The 17,419-nt window shown below is 33.7% G+C and overlaps 1 protein-coding gene and 1 long non-coding RNA gene across 3 annotated transcripts in view; both read right to left on the bottom strand.

Annotated features, from left to right (window-relative positions):
* Positions 1-14,588, bottom strand: part of LOC149477444 (E3 ubiquitin-protein ligase RNF123-like) — a 30,611-nt gene extending 16,023 nt beyond the window's left edge. Inside the window, exons 1-17 of one of the 2 annotated variants that reach the window (XM_089710701.1) lie at positions 14,458-14,588; positions 13,920-14,031; positions 13,676-13,745; positions 12,511-12,653; positions 11,918-12,111; positions 10,999-11,124; positions 10,244-10,394; positions 9,223-9,354; positions 8,349-8,531; positions 7,605-7,757; positions 6,807-6,916; positions 6,035-6,153; positions 5,754-5,815; positions 5,535-5,639; positions 4,511-4,630; positions 4,168-4,289; positions 2,791-2,898 (exon numbers count right to left, since the gene is read on the bottom strand). In XM_089710701.1, the coding sequence (XP_089566827.1) occupies positions 2,791-2,898; positions 4,168-4,289; positions 4,511-4,630; positions 5,535-5,639; positions 5,754-5,815; positions 6,035-6,153; positions 6,807-6,916; positions 7,605-7,757; positions 8,349-8,531; positions 9,223-9,354; positions 10,244-10,394; positions 10,999-11,124; positions 11,918-12,111; positions 12,511-12,653; positions 13,676-13,745; positions 13,920-14,031; positions 14,458-14,588 (2,141 nt within the window). The remainder of the gene's footprint in view (positions 1-2,790; positions 2,899-4,167; positions 4,290-4,510; positions 4,631-5,534; positions 5,640-5,753; positions 5,816-6,034; positions 6,154-6,806; positions 6,917-7,604; positions 7,758-8,348; positions 8,532-9,222; positions 9,355-10,243; positions 10,395-10,998; positions 11,125-11,917; positions 12,112-12,510; positions 12,654-13,675; positions 13,746-13,919; positions 14,032-14,457) is intronic. The other variant, XM_089710702.1, reaches the window with a different exon arrangement.
* Positions 312-923, bottom strand: LOC149477445 (uncharacterized). Its single transcript, XR_016317624.1, has 2 exons — positions 817-923; positions 312-610 (listed from the first exon to the last, which is right to left on the bottom strand). It is a non-coding gene; the product is annotated as an uncharacterized LOC149477445 (long non-coding RNA).
* Positions 14,589-17,419: the final 2,831 nt, after the last annotated feature.

The following is a 17,419-nucleotide window of genomic DNA, read 5'->3' as shown; positions in this document are numbered from 1 at the left end:
TCCGTAGGTAATAAACATACTAAAACCCCGGGACACTAGGAGGAGCCCCGGAGTGGGGGGAGGGGGGGAATGGGTCCATTTTTTCATTTTTCGCTTAAATCTCAAAAACGGTACATGTTAGAGAAAAACTTTCAAGGAAAAGTTGAAAGGCCATAAAATTATCTACAAGTTGTACCCAATTCATTTTTTCCTATATCCTACCGTTTCTGAGTTATACGCAGTAAAATATTAATTTTGGCTCAAACAATTTCCCCATACCGATCAAAAAATATTTCTTTCTTCCAAAAAACTCAAATGTGCAACTTGTGACCTTTACTGATAGATTGCTCTTAATTAGGTCTATAATTGGTAAAATAAACACATTCCTCCATGGAAGCCTTTAGGAGGAATCGATTGTCAAAATATTATATTAGGGCAGTTTGAGTTACTGAACTTGATCTTTTTATTTTTTTCTTCCAAAAAACTCAAAAGTGCAACTTGTGACCGGTACAGATAGATTGCTCATAATTAGGTCTATCATTGATAAAAATACCAGATTCCAACACGGAGGCGTTTACGGGGAATTGAATTTTATTAGGGTAGTTACGATACTTGAACTTTTTATTTTTTTCTTCCAAAAAACTCAAAAGTGCAACTTGTGACCGGTACTGATAGATTGCTCTTAATTAGGTCTATAATTGGTAAAATAAAAACATTCCTCCATGGAAGCCTTTAGGAGGAATCGATTGTCAAAATATTATATTAGGGTAGTTTGAGTTACTGAACTTGATCTTTTTATGTTTTTCTTCCAAAAAACTCAAAAGTGCAACTTGTGACTGGTACTGATAGATTGCTCTTAATTAGGTCTATAATTGGTAAAATAAACACATTCCTCCATGGAAGCCTTTAGGAGGAATCGATTGTCAAAATATTATATTAGGGTAGTTTGAGTTACTGAACTTGATCTTTTTATGTTTTTCTTCCAAAAAACTCAAAAGTGCAACTTGTGACTGGTACTGATAGATTGCTCTTAATTAGGTCTATAATTGGTAAAATAAACACATTCCTCCATGGAAGCCTTTAGGAGGAATCGATTGTCAAAATATTATATTAGGGTAGTTTGAGTTACTGAACTTGATCTTTTTATTTTTTTCTTCCAAAAAACTCAAAAGTGCAACTTGTGACCGGTACAGATAGATTGCTCATAATTAGGTCTATCATTGATAAAAATACCAGATTCCACCACGGAGGCGTTAACGGGGAATTGAATTTTATTAGGGTAGTTACGATACTTGAACTTTTTATTTTTTTTCTTCCAAAAAACTCAAAAATGCAACTTGTGACCGGTACCGATAGATTGCTCATAATTAGGTCTATCATTGATAAAAAAACCAGATTCCACCATGGAGGCGTTTAGGAGGTATTGAATTTTACTATGGTAGTTACGATACTTGAACTTTTTAACTAACTACCCTAATAAAATTCAATTCCCCGTAAAGGCCTCCATGGTGGAATCTGGTATTTTTATCAATGATAGACCTAATTATGAGCAATCTATCTGTACCGGTCACAAGTTGCATTTTTGAGTTTTTTGGAAGAAAAAAAATAAAAAGTTCAAGTGTCGTAACTACCCTGATAAAATTCAATTCCCCGTAAACGCTTCCGTGGTGGAATCTGGTATTTTTATCAATGATAGACCTAATTATGAGCAATCTATCTGTACCGGTCACAAGTTGCACTTTTGAGTTTTTTGGAAGAAAAAAATAAAAAGATCAAGTTCAGTAACTCAAACTGCCCTAATATAATATTTTGACAATCGATTCCTCCTAAAGGCTTCCATGGAGGAATGTGTTTATTTTATCAATGATAGACCTAATTATGAGCAATCTATCTGTACCGGTCACAAGTTGCACTTTTGAGTTTTTTGGAAGAAAAAAAATAAAAAGTTCAAGTATCGTAACTACCCTGATAAAATTCAATTCCCCGTAAACGCCTCCGTGGTGGAATCTGGTATTTTTATCAATGATAGACCTAATTATGAGCAATCTATCTGTACCGGTCACAAGTTGCACTTTTGAGTTTTTTGGAAGAAAAAAATAAAAAGATCAAGTTCAGTAACTCAAACTGCCCTAATATAATATTTTGACAATCGATTCCTCCTAAAGGCTTCCATGGAGGAATGTGTTTATTTTACCAATTATAGACCTAATTAAGAGCAATCTATCAGTAAAGGTCACAAGTTGCACATTTGAGTTTTTTGGAAGAAAGAAATATTTTTTGATCGGTATGGGGAAATTGTTTGAGCCAAAATTAATTTTATACTGCGTATAACTCAGAAACGGTAGGATATAGGAAAAAATGATTTAGGTACAACTTGTAGATAATTTTATGGCCTTTCAACTTTTCCGTGAAAGTTTTTCTCTAACATGTACCGTTTTTGAGATTTAAGCGTTAAATGAAAAAATGGACCCATTCCCCCCCTCCCCCCACTCCGGGGCTCCTCCTAGTGTCCCGGGGTTTTAGTATGTTTATTACCTAGGGACTCTTGACATGTTTCCGAAGAAACATCTTACGTTACTAACTCACGCACTCTAGACCCCCCTTGGAGGGACTCATTCAATGGACTATATCGATTTAAAATGTATTTGTAATATGTATATTGATGAATACATCTAAATCCGTAAAAAGTAGCGTAGTAATAATTGATACAAACAATCGAAATATTTAAAAGATCAAGCATATCCACTATTCTTTATTTAAATGAATATCTTTTAATATCAACAAAACTTAATTATCTTTAGAAAAACTTACCGTAAAGTCCTCACTAAAAATGGCAAAACGCCTCCCAGTCGGTCCACATTATAGAAATCCAATTCTCCATCTATAAACGTTCTTGGCGGTATATGCGGAGCTATGTTACTGCAAATATAATAAGTGAAGTGAAGTCCCGTGTCCCCAAGTGGGGTAAGGGGCAGATGCATTATACATCTGTTTCACTGATCGATTTTCTTTAGGGACAAGTAGGTGATCAGCCTTCTGTGTCCTACCAGACCGAGACATTTTTTTTTTCTTCGTCTCCACCGGGAATCGAACCCAGGACCCCTTGGTGTTACGCTCACGCGTCAACCACTGTACCGAGGAGGCGAACCGCAAATATAATGTCCTTTAAATATTTCATTCCATCAAACTCAAACTAAGAAATTATTTATTCATAAAAACTGTTACAAGTGTAAAATAGAAATTTGAAACTGCCACATTCGGGATGTTGCTTCTTCCGAGAAGAATCGGTAAAGAAATCGATAGTTACTCGTTTGTTTGTATTTTATATGTTAAAAGATTTAAAATAAGGTTAAATTTATAAATCTTGACACTTTCTATTAGATTTAGTATAGAATAGAGTCGAATTTTAAACTATTAAACCGAATTTATTTCCAATCATAAATAATATAATAAGTCGGGCTACATTTATTATCATATTTAAGTTTATATATCAAAGTTAAAACCACAGAAAAACATTAAACAAGCGAAATATATTCACATTTATTTAGGTTTTCTGTGATAAACACATGAATAAATGGAGATAACACTGTTGTGATGCAAAGCTTAAATGCGGGACCATTCTTTAATACTTTGAGATGAATTAAATTTTCGACACAATACTGCAAACAAATTATCTATACTAATATTATAAAGCTGAAGAGTTTGTTTGTTTGTTTGAACGCGCTAATCTCGGAAACTACTGGTCCGATTTGGAAAATTCTTTCGGTGTTATATAGCCCATTTATCGAGGAAGGTTATAGGATATATATCATCACGCTACGACCAACAGGAGTGGAGCCACGGGGGTGAAACCGCGCGGAGCAGCTAGTTTTTTTATATAAATTTCAAAATTGTGTTAACTTGACTTTTGCAATTGGATAAACTACTATCCTCACATTCACACTCAAAATTGTCCGAAGCAAAACTCTGCCCACGCGTCTATTAGGTAGAGTTTACTAATGAATTACAATAATATTCAATAGACTTTGACCATTACAGTTATGAAATAAGGTGTCAATTTGAATGAATGTTACACTGCTTTTACAGTTTTTTTAAGTCATTCTAATACACAATTGTGACTACTTGTTTACAGTAAAATATACATTAAGAGATAATGTAGAATAAGATATAATTTAATAGAAAACATACGAGTTTCCAAGTGGATTTTCATGCCACAACTGTAACACCGCTGTGAGCAGTCGAGCGTGGCAACACCACGAAATGGCGGGCGAATTCCGGGACACGTTGAACAAACGCTGAAATAAATGTTCCTGGACGCTTTTTATTTAGAAATTCCAGTCTATATTCCTAATCTATTCTGCTAATTTCTTTATGTTTATGAAAATAGGTTAATTTTGACATTATAAATTCTCAAGGAAATTAACTTTATTTATTTGTAAAAGGAAAAACGACGAAGTTTGCGCTTTCAGAATTTTTGGTATTAAAGCAAGAGTGAATAGGTTTGAATAAGTTTATTGCATAAAAGTAATACCATATCCAATATGCAGTTATCCATGATGTATCTTCTAAACTTTTCCAAAAAGATCTTTCTGGTAGATGGGACCATGTTCGTGCCATCAGTGTTGTCCAGAAGCATTAACAGAAATTCCAACTGTAGAAAACAATTTTTTTTTTCTAAGACCACAGTAAAGTGTATAAAAAAACGCAGAACTATAAATTATTTGTTCCATTCAATGAAACATTATTTACTTTGTAATCATATTTATAAGAATTAAAAAAGATAACAAAATCAATTCGTCTTGTTGAGTATCAGGTTATTTCATCTTTCATGACGCGAAATTTTAAACCTACAAACTTTAAAACTTTGTAAGCTCTATTTGAAATGTTTTTTTTTTATTACAGACCATAATAAGCGCCATCTAAATACATAATATGTTTTATCATAGTCTTTGTCATAGTCCTTGCCTGATGGTAAGTGCTACCACCGCCCATGAACATTCGCAGAGGCGAAAAATCGTATCTAGACTTTATTCTAATTATTTCAACATTCCTTCCACTACATGTTTAAACCCTACATTATACATGGTACGTCACGTTTTATCTCCCAGCGGTTCAATTTACAAAATTAAAGTTTTATTGTGCGTAACAATAATTTCGCAGCTCACGCGTGAAACTGACATTCCACAGAATTGAGCAGCTCTTGAGAAATACACGTGAATTTAGATATATTACTGTTACATATCACAGTAGTCACTGATTAAATTAGCTATGTATGTAGGTATATTATATAGATGTCTATTGTTCCGATATAAGCAGAAATATGTAGAAGATAGAGCCGCTTCCTTCATCCTTTTTACATTGAAAAGCAAAATTTATCCGATTCGTTTTGGTTTAAAGTCTTTGACCATAACTGATCATACGACCGACCGACCTTGAATATCGTAAATAATTTGGAACTCCTAACGAAGGATAACAACAACGTACGAACTGACAGTAATGTTTTCTTGTCTAAATAAAAAAAAAACTTTTCATAAGTAACTAAGTTTTTAATTTACCTGTACACGTTCGAGAGGAGCAATTGCTTGTGTTATTTTATCACAATCTTCTCTATATTGGGCCTCTAGTTGAGAATCATCCTTTGTTTGTTTCTTAAATTTATCTAAAAATATTAGGAAAAGTAAAGATAGTCTCTTATTACACAAAATAATCTTACTTCACATTAATCTACGCTTTTATAGTTAGTTTATAGATACAGGATGTATTCAATATTATTACATGGAATATATTATATTACCTGACATACTCGTGCCTCCAATCATACCCTTTTCTGTCATTTCTGCAAATCATAAATACACAACCATTAATAGGCACCTAAATAATATTACATAAAGTTAAAAGAAGATCATATTAATAATTAAATAATTATGGCATTAAAAGTGATTTAGACAGTTGTTTCAAAAATAAAAATTCATTGAAGTTGTACTTCAAAAATAACAGATACTACGTTATTGAACATTTCGTGACATTGAAGATGTTTAAAATAAAATATATTAACCAGCTATCCTAGGATCAGTCTCTCCTTGAACCGGCGTCGGTCTCTGCCACCAAGGTTTCCGAACGACCGTCTTTAGGACACTATCATCCGGGCATTTCACATTCATGAAGTTATCGAATCTAATAACAATATAGATTTAATGAATAAAATAGTAATAAAATAGCAAATAAGTACTACTACATAGTATAAAACAAAGTCACTTTCTCTGACTCTATGTATGCTTAAATCTTTAAAACTACGCAACGGATTTTCATGCGGTTTTTTTAATAAAATAATAGTGTTTCAAGACGAACGTTTTAGTATATAATTTATTAGGTTTTAGACAAAGCGGGTGAGGCCGCGGGCGGAAAGTTAGTAAATGTAGGTATAGTTTAGGCCAAGATGTGAATGAAGGTAGAGTAAAACATGTATCGTATTATCTTTAGAGAAATAAGTAAAACTGTTGTAGACAATTTGTATTCTTTGTTATATAAGAAAAAATAACGAGGACACTCACTTTAATATCATCATATTTAAACGTATAAGAACTTATCCATTAAGACTAATTCATTGTAAGTATGTATTATTTACTAACAACTTCTTCCGCTCTTAAAATGATTTTTTTCCCTTCTGCCTAGATCTTCGAAAAGTCGAATAACCAAACTTTAAAAAACCCATTACATACAATCCTTTCAGATCTTACAATTAAAATAGTACCCACCTCAACGCTTCGCTTATGAGGCGTGCAAAAGAGTAGAAAAGATACTTATTAGTATTCCAGAAGTATACTGACGTTATTTTATTGAAAAATACATATTTGACGAGATGATGCCGCGTCTCTCTGTGCTGCATTAGTCCGCAGAGCACGTAGATACCTTCAATTTGTTTGCTAAAGTTCATATCCTGAAATATGATTTACATATAAATTGGGGCACGCCACGTGCGATTTTGTAGTACTGTGACATTTTGGAATTCTGTAATAAACAAATTTACGAAAAATTAAACAGCTTAGTACTGGTAGATTAAATCTCTTTTAATTAATTTCGTAAAAAGCTGCTATTTGTCTCTAACTACCAAGTACCAAATCATAGATTTTATATTATTTATATTATACGCAATCCATACTAATATTATAAATGCGAAAGTAACTCTGTCTGTCTGTCTGTTACTCAATCACGCCTAAACTACTGAACCAATTTGCATGAAATTTGGTATGGAGATATTTTGATACCCGAGAATGGACATAGGCTAGCTTTTATTGCGAAATATGTACCTACCACGGGCGAGGCCGGGGCGAACCGCTAGTATGTAATAATGTATGTAAAAATCTTAATACTCTGAAAATGTTTCAGTTCACAAAGTATGCTCTATTTTCTTATTGTTACTTTTTGATTGATTGACACTATTGTAATAAAACATAAATTGAAAATACCTACTGCAATTGATATATATATCGCTAAACGTATTACGCTTTCCCCGTAACGAACGACAAAATCCTAAGCTCAGCAATCAGCTAAGGCATTTTTATACAGATCATTAACATACAAATTTATTGTTTGTCATCTATAATTTGAACACAGTACGCACGCACCGGCGACACCAGATCGAACATCAAACATTCGCGAACCACGCAGTGTTCCAAAATATCACACAACGCTGCTTCATCCAGAAATGTCCATAACAATTCGAGCAGACCACACAGTCTGGGTTGTGGCTGGGCAAGGAACTTTACCGATAGACCAGACTGAAATTTAACAGATTATAAGTATGACTAGCTTGCCGCCCGCGGCTTCGCCCGCTTTGTCTAAAACCTATAAAATTATATAGTAAAACCTTCCTCTTGAATCACTCTATCTATTAAAAAAAACTGCATCAAAATCCGTTGCGTAGTTTTAAAGATTTAAGCATACAAAGGGACATAGGGAAATAGGGACAGAGAAACCGACTTTGTTTTATACTATGTAGTGATTAATGTTTGGTTGGTCTGTTTAAAGGATTTTATTGGTACAGAAGATTTGCCATATTAAATAGAGTAATATTACGAATTTATACTTTGTATTGTTACTTCTTGATGGAACTGCATTTAATTAAGAAGATTCGGTCTCATGATTATCACATATCTAGAAATTTTTAAGCTTTAATTGAATATTAATTGTGTTGAAGGCATATTGTCCCTCAATAAATCAAAGATGTCGACATGAATTTCTTAAACTGCATTTTTTTGTTTTTCAAACTAACTAAATAAATGGAAATTGCTAACATTTCACTACTTGCACATAAGTTATTATTATTCATTATACAACTTGTTAAGTTTTCCTTGTTGATTAAAACTTACAAAATTTTGTTCCTTTGCTTTCGTATAAAACTCAATAGCGTGTTGTTCCGCTATCAAACCTTTAGAAGGCAAGCCCAAAGCGACTCGAAATCTGGGCAGTAATTCTGACACCACCACATACGATATTTTGAGAACTCCACCAAGTTCTATGATGACGAGACGAGCTAAAGACATGAGGAAGGCCTGAAAAGATGCTCTTTTAAATATTATAATACAAATTGATATAGGTTTTGTTATTTTTGCTTTCGACTTCTTTACAAACACAATGAAGTTTAAAAATGAACTCAGAACAAAATAATAGAGAAGGGGAATAATACTATGATTAAATTATGCAATTTCGATTTATTTGAGATAGTTTAAAGAGCTTTATCGCATCGATCGGACGACTTGGTAAATGTAATGTTGTTATTTACAGATGTGTCCGCGAGACTATCCAATTTTGTATTATATTTACATGCTAATAATTAATTTTGCAAACAAATATATACACAAAAAATGGTTGCCTGTAAAGTCGGTTTTACGGGCGAAGATTTTACGTGACAACGTCTTTTTCTCGATCATAGTTGAGTGGGAGAGAGACGCAAGGCATTCGGCGGGCCTCTCTCTCGTTCGGTGACTCATCGTAACGTTACCGAGCGTTACACTTTTTCATAAGTGACTCCCAGTCGCAACCTAATTTAAGACGTTGTCACGTCAATAAATAAAGTAGTAGGTACTTTACTCAAATTAGATAAGCAATAGCTTCCAACATTATCTAATTTAAATGACTCGCATTCGACTTTAAAAAGTTTTATTTTACTGAACTAATTTTATTTTATATTCTCTTAGATTACATTGGACTCTATAATTTCATAGTTATGACTATAATAATTACTTTTCTAGACATTTTCTTCATATCCTGCGCCTGTGCGTCTTGCATATTATGTGGAGATGCGCGTGGAGAGTAGACCGAGTCTGTGCTGTGAATACGAAGTGCTACTTCGATTTTAGAGGATTCCGATTTCACCTAAAAATGATAATTATATTCAGATGATTATAAATGCGACATTATACATCCTTACTTTAAATCATGAATATGAAATTTGTGTTTGTTTGTTTGTCTTTTCACGCCGCAACTGAGTGATTTGATGGTACGATTTTTATCTCTGGTGATAGTAGAGGCAATTTTTACCGCGTTCAAATAACTCCCTGCCATGTATTTCTTTTGACCACGCGTCCAAAGTCGCAGGTAATAGCTAGTACATTCTAATATATCTTATACCTAAAGACAAACTCATAACTTTAGTTTCTCAAGATTGAGTGCAATCGAAAGCCAGGTGCAAAAGATGGATTCCTAACTTGCCGGTAGAGAAAATTGAACCGTGAAATATTGGTGACGTTTCATTTTGCAGATAGACGAAAGCTTCCATTATTATTATTTTGAAGGTAATAACTAAAATTAATGCAATAATTTTTATACTGATAACAATTATTGTATTAACTGCATTTAGTACATGGTAAAAGCTACGATGTATTGTTTTCATCAAAAAATGAAGAATAACTTAATTCTTGACTTGTTTAGCTAAAAACTCATCTATCATCTAACCAAACATATACGTCGCTATTAAATATAAATTTATTTCAAACCAAATAAAAAAGAATTGCCTTAGTTTTAGAAATACCATTTTTCTTCATTTGGCCAAACAAATGATCGTTGATGTTTGTCGCAATTACGACGAAGATGACTATGAGAATCATCTACAATGACGGCCCATCATAGACATTTAGTGCCTCTATACTATCGTGATTCGCCCAACGCTGCCAATTGTGAAGATTGGCCCATGAAATAAGGAATAAAATGCGTGCTGTGTTTATTTTGTTTAAGAGGCTGGTTAAAAATAAAATGCGCTCAATACCTTGCTACTCTTCGCAATAACCGGCGGCGACAGATCCGATAATCTCGTTAATTCATCCAAAATGGCGTCCACAGATTTGAATAGAAGCGATGCTCGTACACAGTCGCGGGTTGGAGCGGCTTGGAGCGGCGCGTAGCCGTCTATTGGAAATCTGTTTGGAAAACAGATAAGCTTTACGAATATTATAAATATATTTGATGTACATACGTTCATTACTCTATAAAGAACATTTTTGGCAGTATGTACTAAAATAAAATACCTACATAACCTTTAAAAATATAAGCTTTTGCCCGTGGTCTTATTTGAAGTCGATGTACATATGAAATACGAGCCTTAGGATGCGTTTTTGTAAGTTCGTACAAGCTTGAGCGGAACTATTTGATGAAATTGATGAACTCGACTAAACAATCGAATTAATTATTTACTTATTACCAAAGTAATAATTTACAAAAATAATAATTGTAATGATGTTTATTAAAGTGAAACTTTTATTACATCGTCTCAAACTTTTTGGTCTGTGTAGCGCATGTCGCGTGTATCGCGGCTGCCGAGTAGGTATACCTACTCGGCAGCCGACCGACACGCGACATGCGCTACACAAAGCAGTGTTCGGAACCGTTCGAACAGTTTCACTTTTACCGTGGTTTCATAAAACCACACAACATTTTTTTTTCTTATGAACTACAATTTAAGATTGTTTGCCACAATCATACTAATTATTATTATCTTACCTACTACATATGTTATGTACTTACACAAACGGCACATGCCCAAAGTTGGCATATAAATGTTCTTGCATAGCTAGAGAAACAGCGGGAAAGTAAGCGAGTCCGGAGCCATGAGTCACTTTGTCAAACGCGACGCCGAGCGACACTCCATTCCTGAATTTATATGATAAAAACATAGCAGAGCGTATAATTTCTTAATTACTATATTTAAATAATTCTTCTTTTTTATTAAGCTATTGCATAGCTTCTATCGCGGGCCTTGAGCGCAAGGACCGAATCGAGAAATTCCGTAACGAAAAAACCTCACGTTCCCCACTCCGACGGGCACGGAGGTGTGGCTTGAAGGCATAGCATGCAATAGCTTTACCGCGGCAGTCCCCGAGTGCCACACCTCTTTTTATAATGTTGGCAGTGGTATGAAATATTTTTAACTGGGGGAATTTAATCAGCTAATATATTATCACTGATTTTTCAATTGACGTGCCTCAGAAACAGAAATACAACTTGGTGACATTTAAATATAATAGTAAATACACTAAACATTTGATTTGGCTTTTTAATTAGCATTTCTTAATACTCTCTCTTTCTTTCATTGTATTGTGTTATAGTGAGCTTTTTTCAATATATACAAAACATTCAAGTATGTTAACATCTGGAGAAATCAACCTTAAAATAATAAATAGATCCCTGCTTACAAAACGAAACATTATGACTCTTTATAAAAAGACGTGTGGCACTCGGGGACTGCCGCGGTAAAGCTATTGCATGCTATGCCTTCAAGCCACACCTCCGTGTCCGTCGGAGTGGGGAGCGTGAGGTTTTTTCTTTACGGGATTTCTGGAATCGGTCCCCGCGCTCAAGGCCCGCGATAGAAGCTATGCAATAGCTTAAAAACAACACCTAAATTGTTAACCACCTATTTTTAATTTTTTAATACTAATGCTACCTGAAATACTCCAAAGTCCCTTTATCCATATCTATACAGGACGCAATGACGTCACCAGGCAGCCAAGCTTGCCCATACGGCGATGTGGCGACATTCCACTTCCTGATCCTGCCTCCATCGAAGCCGTACGAATTTGCCGTATCCCCCACTCCTGTGTCCATGGAAAACGTGCAGGCTGATGTGCACCAACCGATCTACAATGGACGATATGAATTTAAAAAGTTTATAATAAAACTATAGCTTTCAGCCGCGTAGTAAAAGAAAAACCCGCATAGTTCCCGTTCCCGTGGGATTTCCGGGATAAAACCTTATGTCCTTTCTCAGGTCTTAAGCTACCCCTGTACAAAAATCAAGTTTCATCAAATTCTGTGGATATGGCGCAAAGAAGAGACAGACAGACATTTGTAAATTGAATTTGAATTTGAACCTTGAGCGCTAATAGAGATAACGGATGTAGGATTCGCTTAATATGGGGCGTAGTTTTAAGTTATTTTAAGATCTTTTAACTGTAACTACATTGTTTCCTGAAGCAAAATAATTTCCCTGCATTGTTATCAGAATCTCAAAATAAGTTCTATCTTCTAGTTTCTCACTTGCATAATTCCCTTCGTTCCCAACTGAACTTCATACATCCATTTGCCAGCGAAGACGCATGCTGTTGCCTTAATTGTCGCAAAACTGGACAAGCCCTGAACGCTGACCCTTTCGTCTCCAACAAGGACCAGTCTACCAGTTCCTTAAGTTGAATAAAGAGTTGATTTAACTACAGACTTACTATTAAATTTAAGATTTTTAGTTTAAATGCTACGTCTATGTTTTATCTATTAAAAAACAAGATTATAATTAAGTCTCTTACTCCGGAATATAAATAAATAAAAATAAATAAAATTGTTTTATTTCAGGAAATGTCCCTTCCCATATGCAAGTTACAAATTACAATCAAAATAAAATACAAAAAAATTAAAGACAATTAGAGCATCATTTATAGTTTTTTCCCGGCTTTATAGGTTTATCCCTAGCATAATATGATGAATGAACTTTGCACCAGTACAGAAGTAAAGGATTGTCATAAAAGTTAGAGACAGCCACCAGAATACTATTACTGGAGCGTCTCATTCTCTCCCAAAAATTTGCAATACGAGATCTCATTATGGCCATGAAATCCGGGACCCTCGTCTCCAAAAACATGCCAGATGCACTACAGAACCTGGGCAGTTTCATAAAGAGTCTGTATGCGTTATTATACTGCACTCTCAATGAAGAAATCGCTTTATTTGTGAAGTTACACCACAATTGACACGTATACATGCACATGGAATATGTTTTAAATAACAATTTTTTAACGTCAGTAGTGCACCTGGCAAATCTTCGCGCCAGCATGTTGCTCCGGACTGCAAGGGCCCTGCGCTCTCTTTCAATATCTGAATCGTCTTTTAGATCCCCCGTCAAAATGTGACCCAAATAATAATAACCCAAATAATAGGTTTAGAACGACTCAACATAATTTTTTAAGTTATTATTAGCTAGCCCGTTTATATTTTGATACCCATATTAAATATTTAATGACCTTATTCTTTTGTCTGTCTGATACTTTTGTTGCTCGAGTTAATTGAACAAAAAGTAACGATTTAAACTATTTGATGACTTTGTGCTTCATATCAAGTAGGCACTAAACTCAAGTTATGTGTCTAGTACGAATCATATAATTGAGTAATTACTTAAGAAAGTATAAGTACTAAAAATTGAAATTTAGCTTACCTGTCGATGCGTCAAACACGACTATTTTTGGACCAATGCGACCATGTCTATCGTCAGCTGATTCAGCGTTCTGAAAAATTTCTTTCGAAATCAATTCTATTTTTTAAAGTTAGCATGTTTATTAGTAACATGTTATTATTCTTTATAAGTTTATAGGCCTGATTTACTATATCCATGTAATTTCAAAAATCACATAAAACGAAACTATTATTAAGAAAAATATGATAGGTATTATAATTAGTACCTCTGCTATTGTTTGGGGAACTTTTTTCAATGATTTCGATTTAGGGCTTAATATTTTGGCGTCCAGCATTTTTGGGAGATTTTCACGAATGTGGCTCACGTATTTCGATCGCCTGCAACCAAATTCAGATATAAATACTTGAAACTATAGTATTTGAAATAAGCTTCATGCCACGTCTTTTCTTTACGAAATATCCAATAAAGTTTATAAGTTTGCTATCGAACAATCTATCCATTATCAATCAAACATCTTGCCGAACCTTTCTAGTTCGTAGATATTGTTTATTAAATACAGCATTTGTATTCAGAATCATTAGCTTCAAACTTCAGCGGTATCAGCTGGTCGATACCGTACTCGGTTCGGTACGCGATTAGAGACTCTATAATATATCACGTAAGAGATTTAATCGCGTGCCCATCGGGATACCGCTACCCATGGCGGTAGAGGATACCGCTGTAGTTTGAATAGGTCTTTACTCGTTACCATCGAAACTTATTATGAAGATACTTAGTAATTAGAAGGAATTAGTCAGTCTTACTGATTATTCCTATCTGTATTATCTTTCATGACAAGTTCGCTTCCGAAGATCTTCTTGATCATGTCATGGACTTCCCCCTTCTCAGCGGAACTGCTGCAAACCCCAAACATCGACCGGAGAACGTTCATCATCACTGATTAGTCTGGGAACAATAAAGAGTGCCAGAGAAAACAGATTTATTTAGGTAATGGACAGATATCTTTGCCACATAATGTAAAATAAAATCGATTCTCGCTTTCTGACCCTCTGTAAGCTTACATCAAAGCTTAGATATTTAAAACTAAGTAGCGAATTTTGAAGTGGGCTGTTTTTTTTGATAGAGATTCAAGAGTAATGTATTTAATATGCTTAATAACACCCGTGCAAAGACGAGGTATATTTAAAATTGAGTATAATAAACTATTTTTAAGGCTATATTCATATATTTATCAGTTAAATCTTTAAGGAGAAGATATACTATAAATGAGATATTTTTAATCCCTATATGAATTTACTTGTATATATTTTTGTATATTATATTAGTCTATTACATACATGATTATCTGCATATAACTTACCTCTTCCTAATTACGGCCAATTGATATAAATCTCAAGAAAAAAACAATATTACAAAATGTTTTCAAAATAGCGCTTATCAAAATAAATAAGTCCGTCATTATAATGTCATGATTGTGTGTCATTTATTGACAGTACTCCTCAATAGAAGGCTAGGTTTCATTATTATTTGTGGTTATACATGTTATTATAATGTTAACAGTGGTTAACACATATAATAATAACAATACAATAATAACACAGCATGTTAATCCAACGAGAGAATGCTCATTTTAACCCCACTATGTCAAATTCTTTTACTGTAAATAGGCGTAGAGCATTCTTAGTGCGTTCGAAAAGATTCTGTATTCTATATGCAATAATAACAATAATACTGAACAACACTTAATACGAGTTTTCGTTTACACTAAAAGATCACGAAAGAATACTCTTGCTCTAGCTCTATGTTCGTTAAATGTAATTGTACCGTTAAAAAAATATATAATTTCAACTTGTGATTAACACACGTAAGAAAGCTAAATATAGTTTTAGTAAAGCTCATAAATCAAATGTATTATTTTGTTTTCGTATTTATTCCTCATTCCTTCCATTTGTGTGTCATATTCAATAACAAAAACAGGCCATTCAAGTATTAATCGTCCATGAAAAGCTCGAATCTATTTTATTTGATCCGTTAAGGCTAAATTATTGTCACTCTGGATTGACGTTGGATAAATAATGGCTGGAAGAAAATCGGTCAATGATATTTTGGCTCCATAAATTAACGTTCGTGCGTTCGACCTTGCAGGATAGTCTTTATTACTTTTAAAGAGAATCAAATTCTTTTTAGGTTTTCTGTAGGTTGCTTGTGAGCACGGGTGTTCTGCACTGTAGTTACTGATTTCTGAAATGGTGGTAAAAAAAATCAATTTATGTATAAGATTGACGATGCAAATGCGAAGTCTAGTGGACTCTCCAATTATTGATTTGCTATAATATAGTCCTTGTCCTTGCTATATATATATATATTTCAGGATGTCAGCATTACATTTATTAATGAAATAAATCTATGTAGGTATATCTCCATTCTATTAACATTAAAGTTTTTCAAGGTCAAATTAAACAGCTTTTCAAACGCAATTTTCCTGTGCAATTTTCCGACTATAAAATATATAACCTTTTCGGAATTAACTTTTTCATGGAACAAAATGACGGAAGTCGTTTTATCTTCGCTCCTCCTTCCCACTCCGGAGAATCGTTATAAATAATGAGGGGACTTAGTCTGAATACTTCTTACGCGTAATTCTTTAAAAGATTTTATGAATTGAATGTAAATTCGTGGAATTTTAGGATCAATCTGTCATCAAATGATTTATGTGTACGTATAAGCACAAGTATCATATATTCCTGTTTATTCATACACACACATGAAACAAGAGGATATAACAGGCGAAGCTAGGAATGAACAAATCTATTTATAAAGGTGTGGTAGAGAAATTGAAATGCAGAGACATAATATTATTTCTGATCTAAAGGTAGAAAATATGATAAAAAAGAGCGTGTATGCCGAGCAAACGTGTCAGAATCAAGTCAGAAGTAAACTTCTTTGACCAGATTCAAAGATAACAAAATCGTCGCCTGACTCCATGACGCGTCAGTATTGCTATGACGCGACCTTGAAATTTTACTCCCAACGCACCTAAGAAAGTTGTTCTACAAAAATATCATGTATACTATACGCGAAGTAACATTATACTCTACCATTTCTGCTCTACAAATCCAAGCTCTAACATATAAATTTTCGTATAAAAATTTAAAACTTTTATTTCCAACATAATATTTCAAAATATAAGAACAAGTTTCCCACGCTCCGGGCTATAGCAATACATTAAAAATATATTACACACAGAGTGCATGCCTTTGTCGGCGTTGCAGGCATTCAACTTTTAATATTCCTAAAGTTTTATCTGCTCTCACACGAGAGAATAAAACTAAAAAACTTTTTTAATATCTATATATTTATAATAGTTAATAGTATACTTTTTTATAATAGTTTTTGTGTACCTTGTTGCTCGATTGTTATCAATTATTATGATTACTTTAAATATAAATAAGCTTAGTTTAACTATATTTAAATCCAAATTCCAATACATTAATTATTACTATACTCTTTACAGAAACACATTCATAAACACACTTACAATAAATCTATGCATCTGTAACAAATACAATCTATATTACAACTATAATTCATCAAAACACATTTTATTGCGCCTATGCGTAAAACCCGAGCAAATGTTTTTCAAGTGGTGTATTCACCGTACTGTACGCCAGGCGTATAGTTTTTGTTTGTATACCGGGAGGCTATCATATTTTATCAATCTCAAGTATAATAATACCGTTTCTAGTATAGATTTTGTCTCGCTTC

The sequence above is a fragment of the Colias philodice genome, chromosome 25, assembly GCF_061535455.1.
Source record: "Colias philodice isolate Cphi_HAF_F1 chromosome 25, ilColPhil1 Martin Lab GWU primary, whole genome shotgun sequence".
NCBI classification, from domain to species: Eukaryota; Metazoa; Arthropoda; class Insecta; order Lepidoptera; family Pieridae; genus Colias; species Colias philodice.
This window is presented reverse-complemented; position numbering and strand designations above follow the sequence as displayed.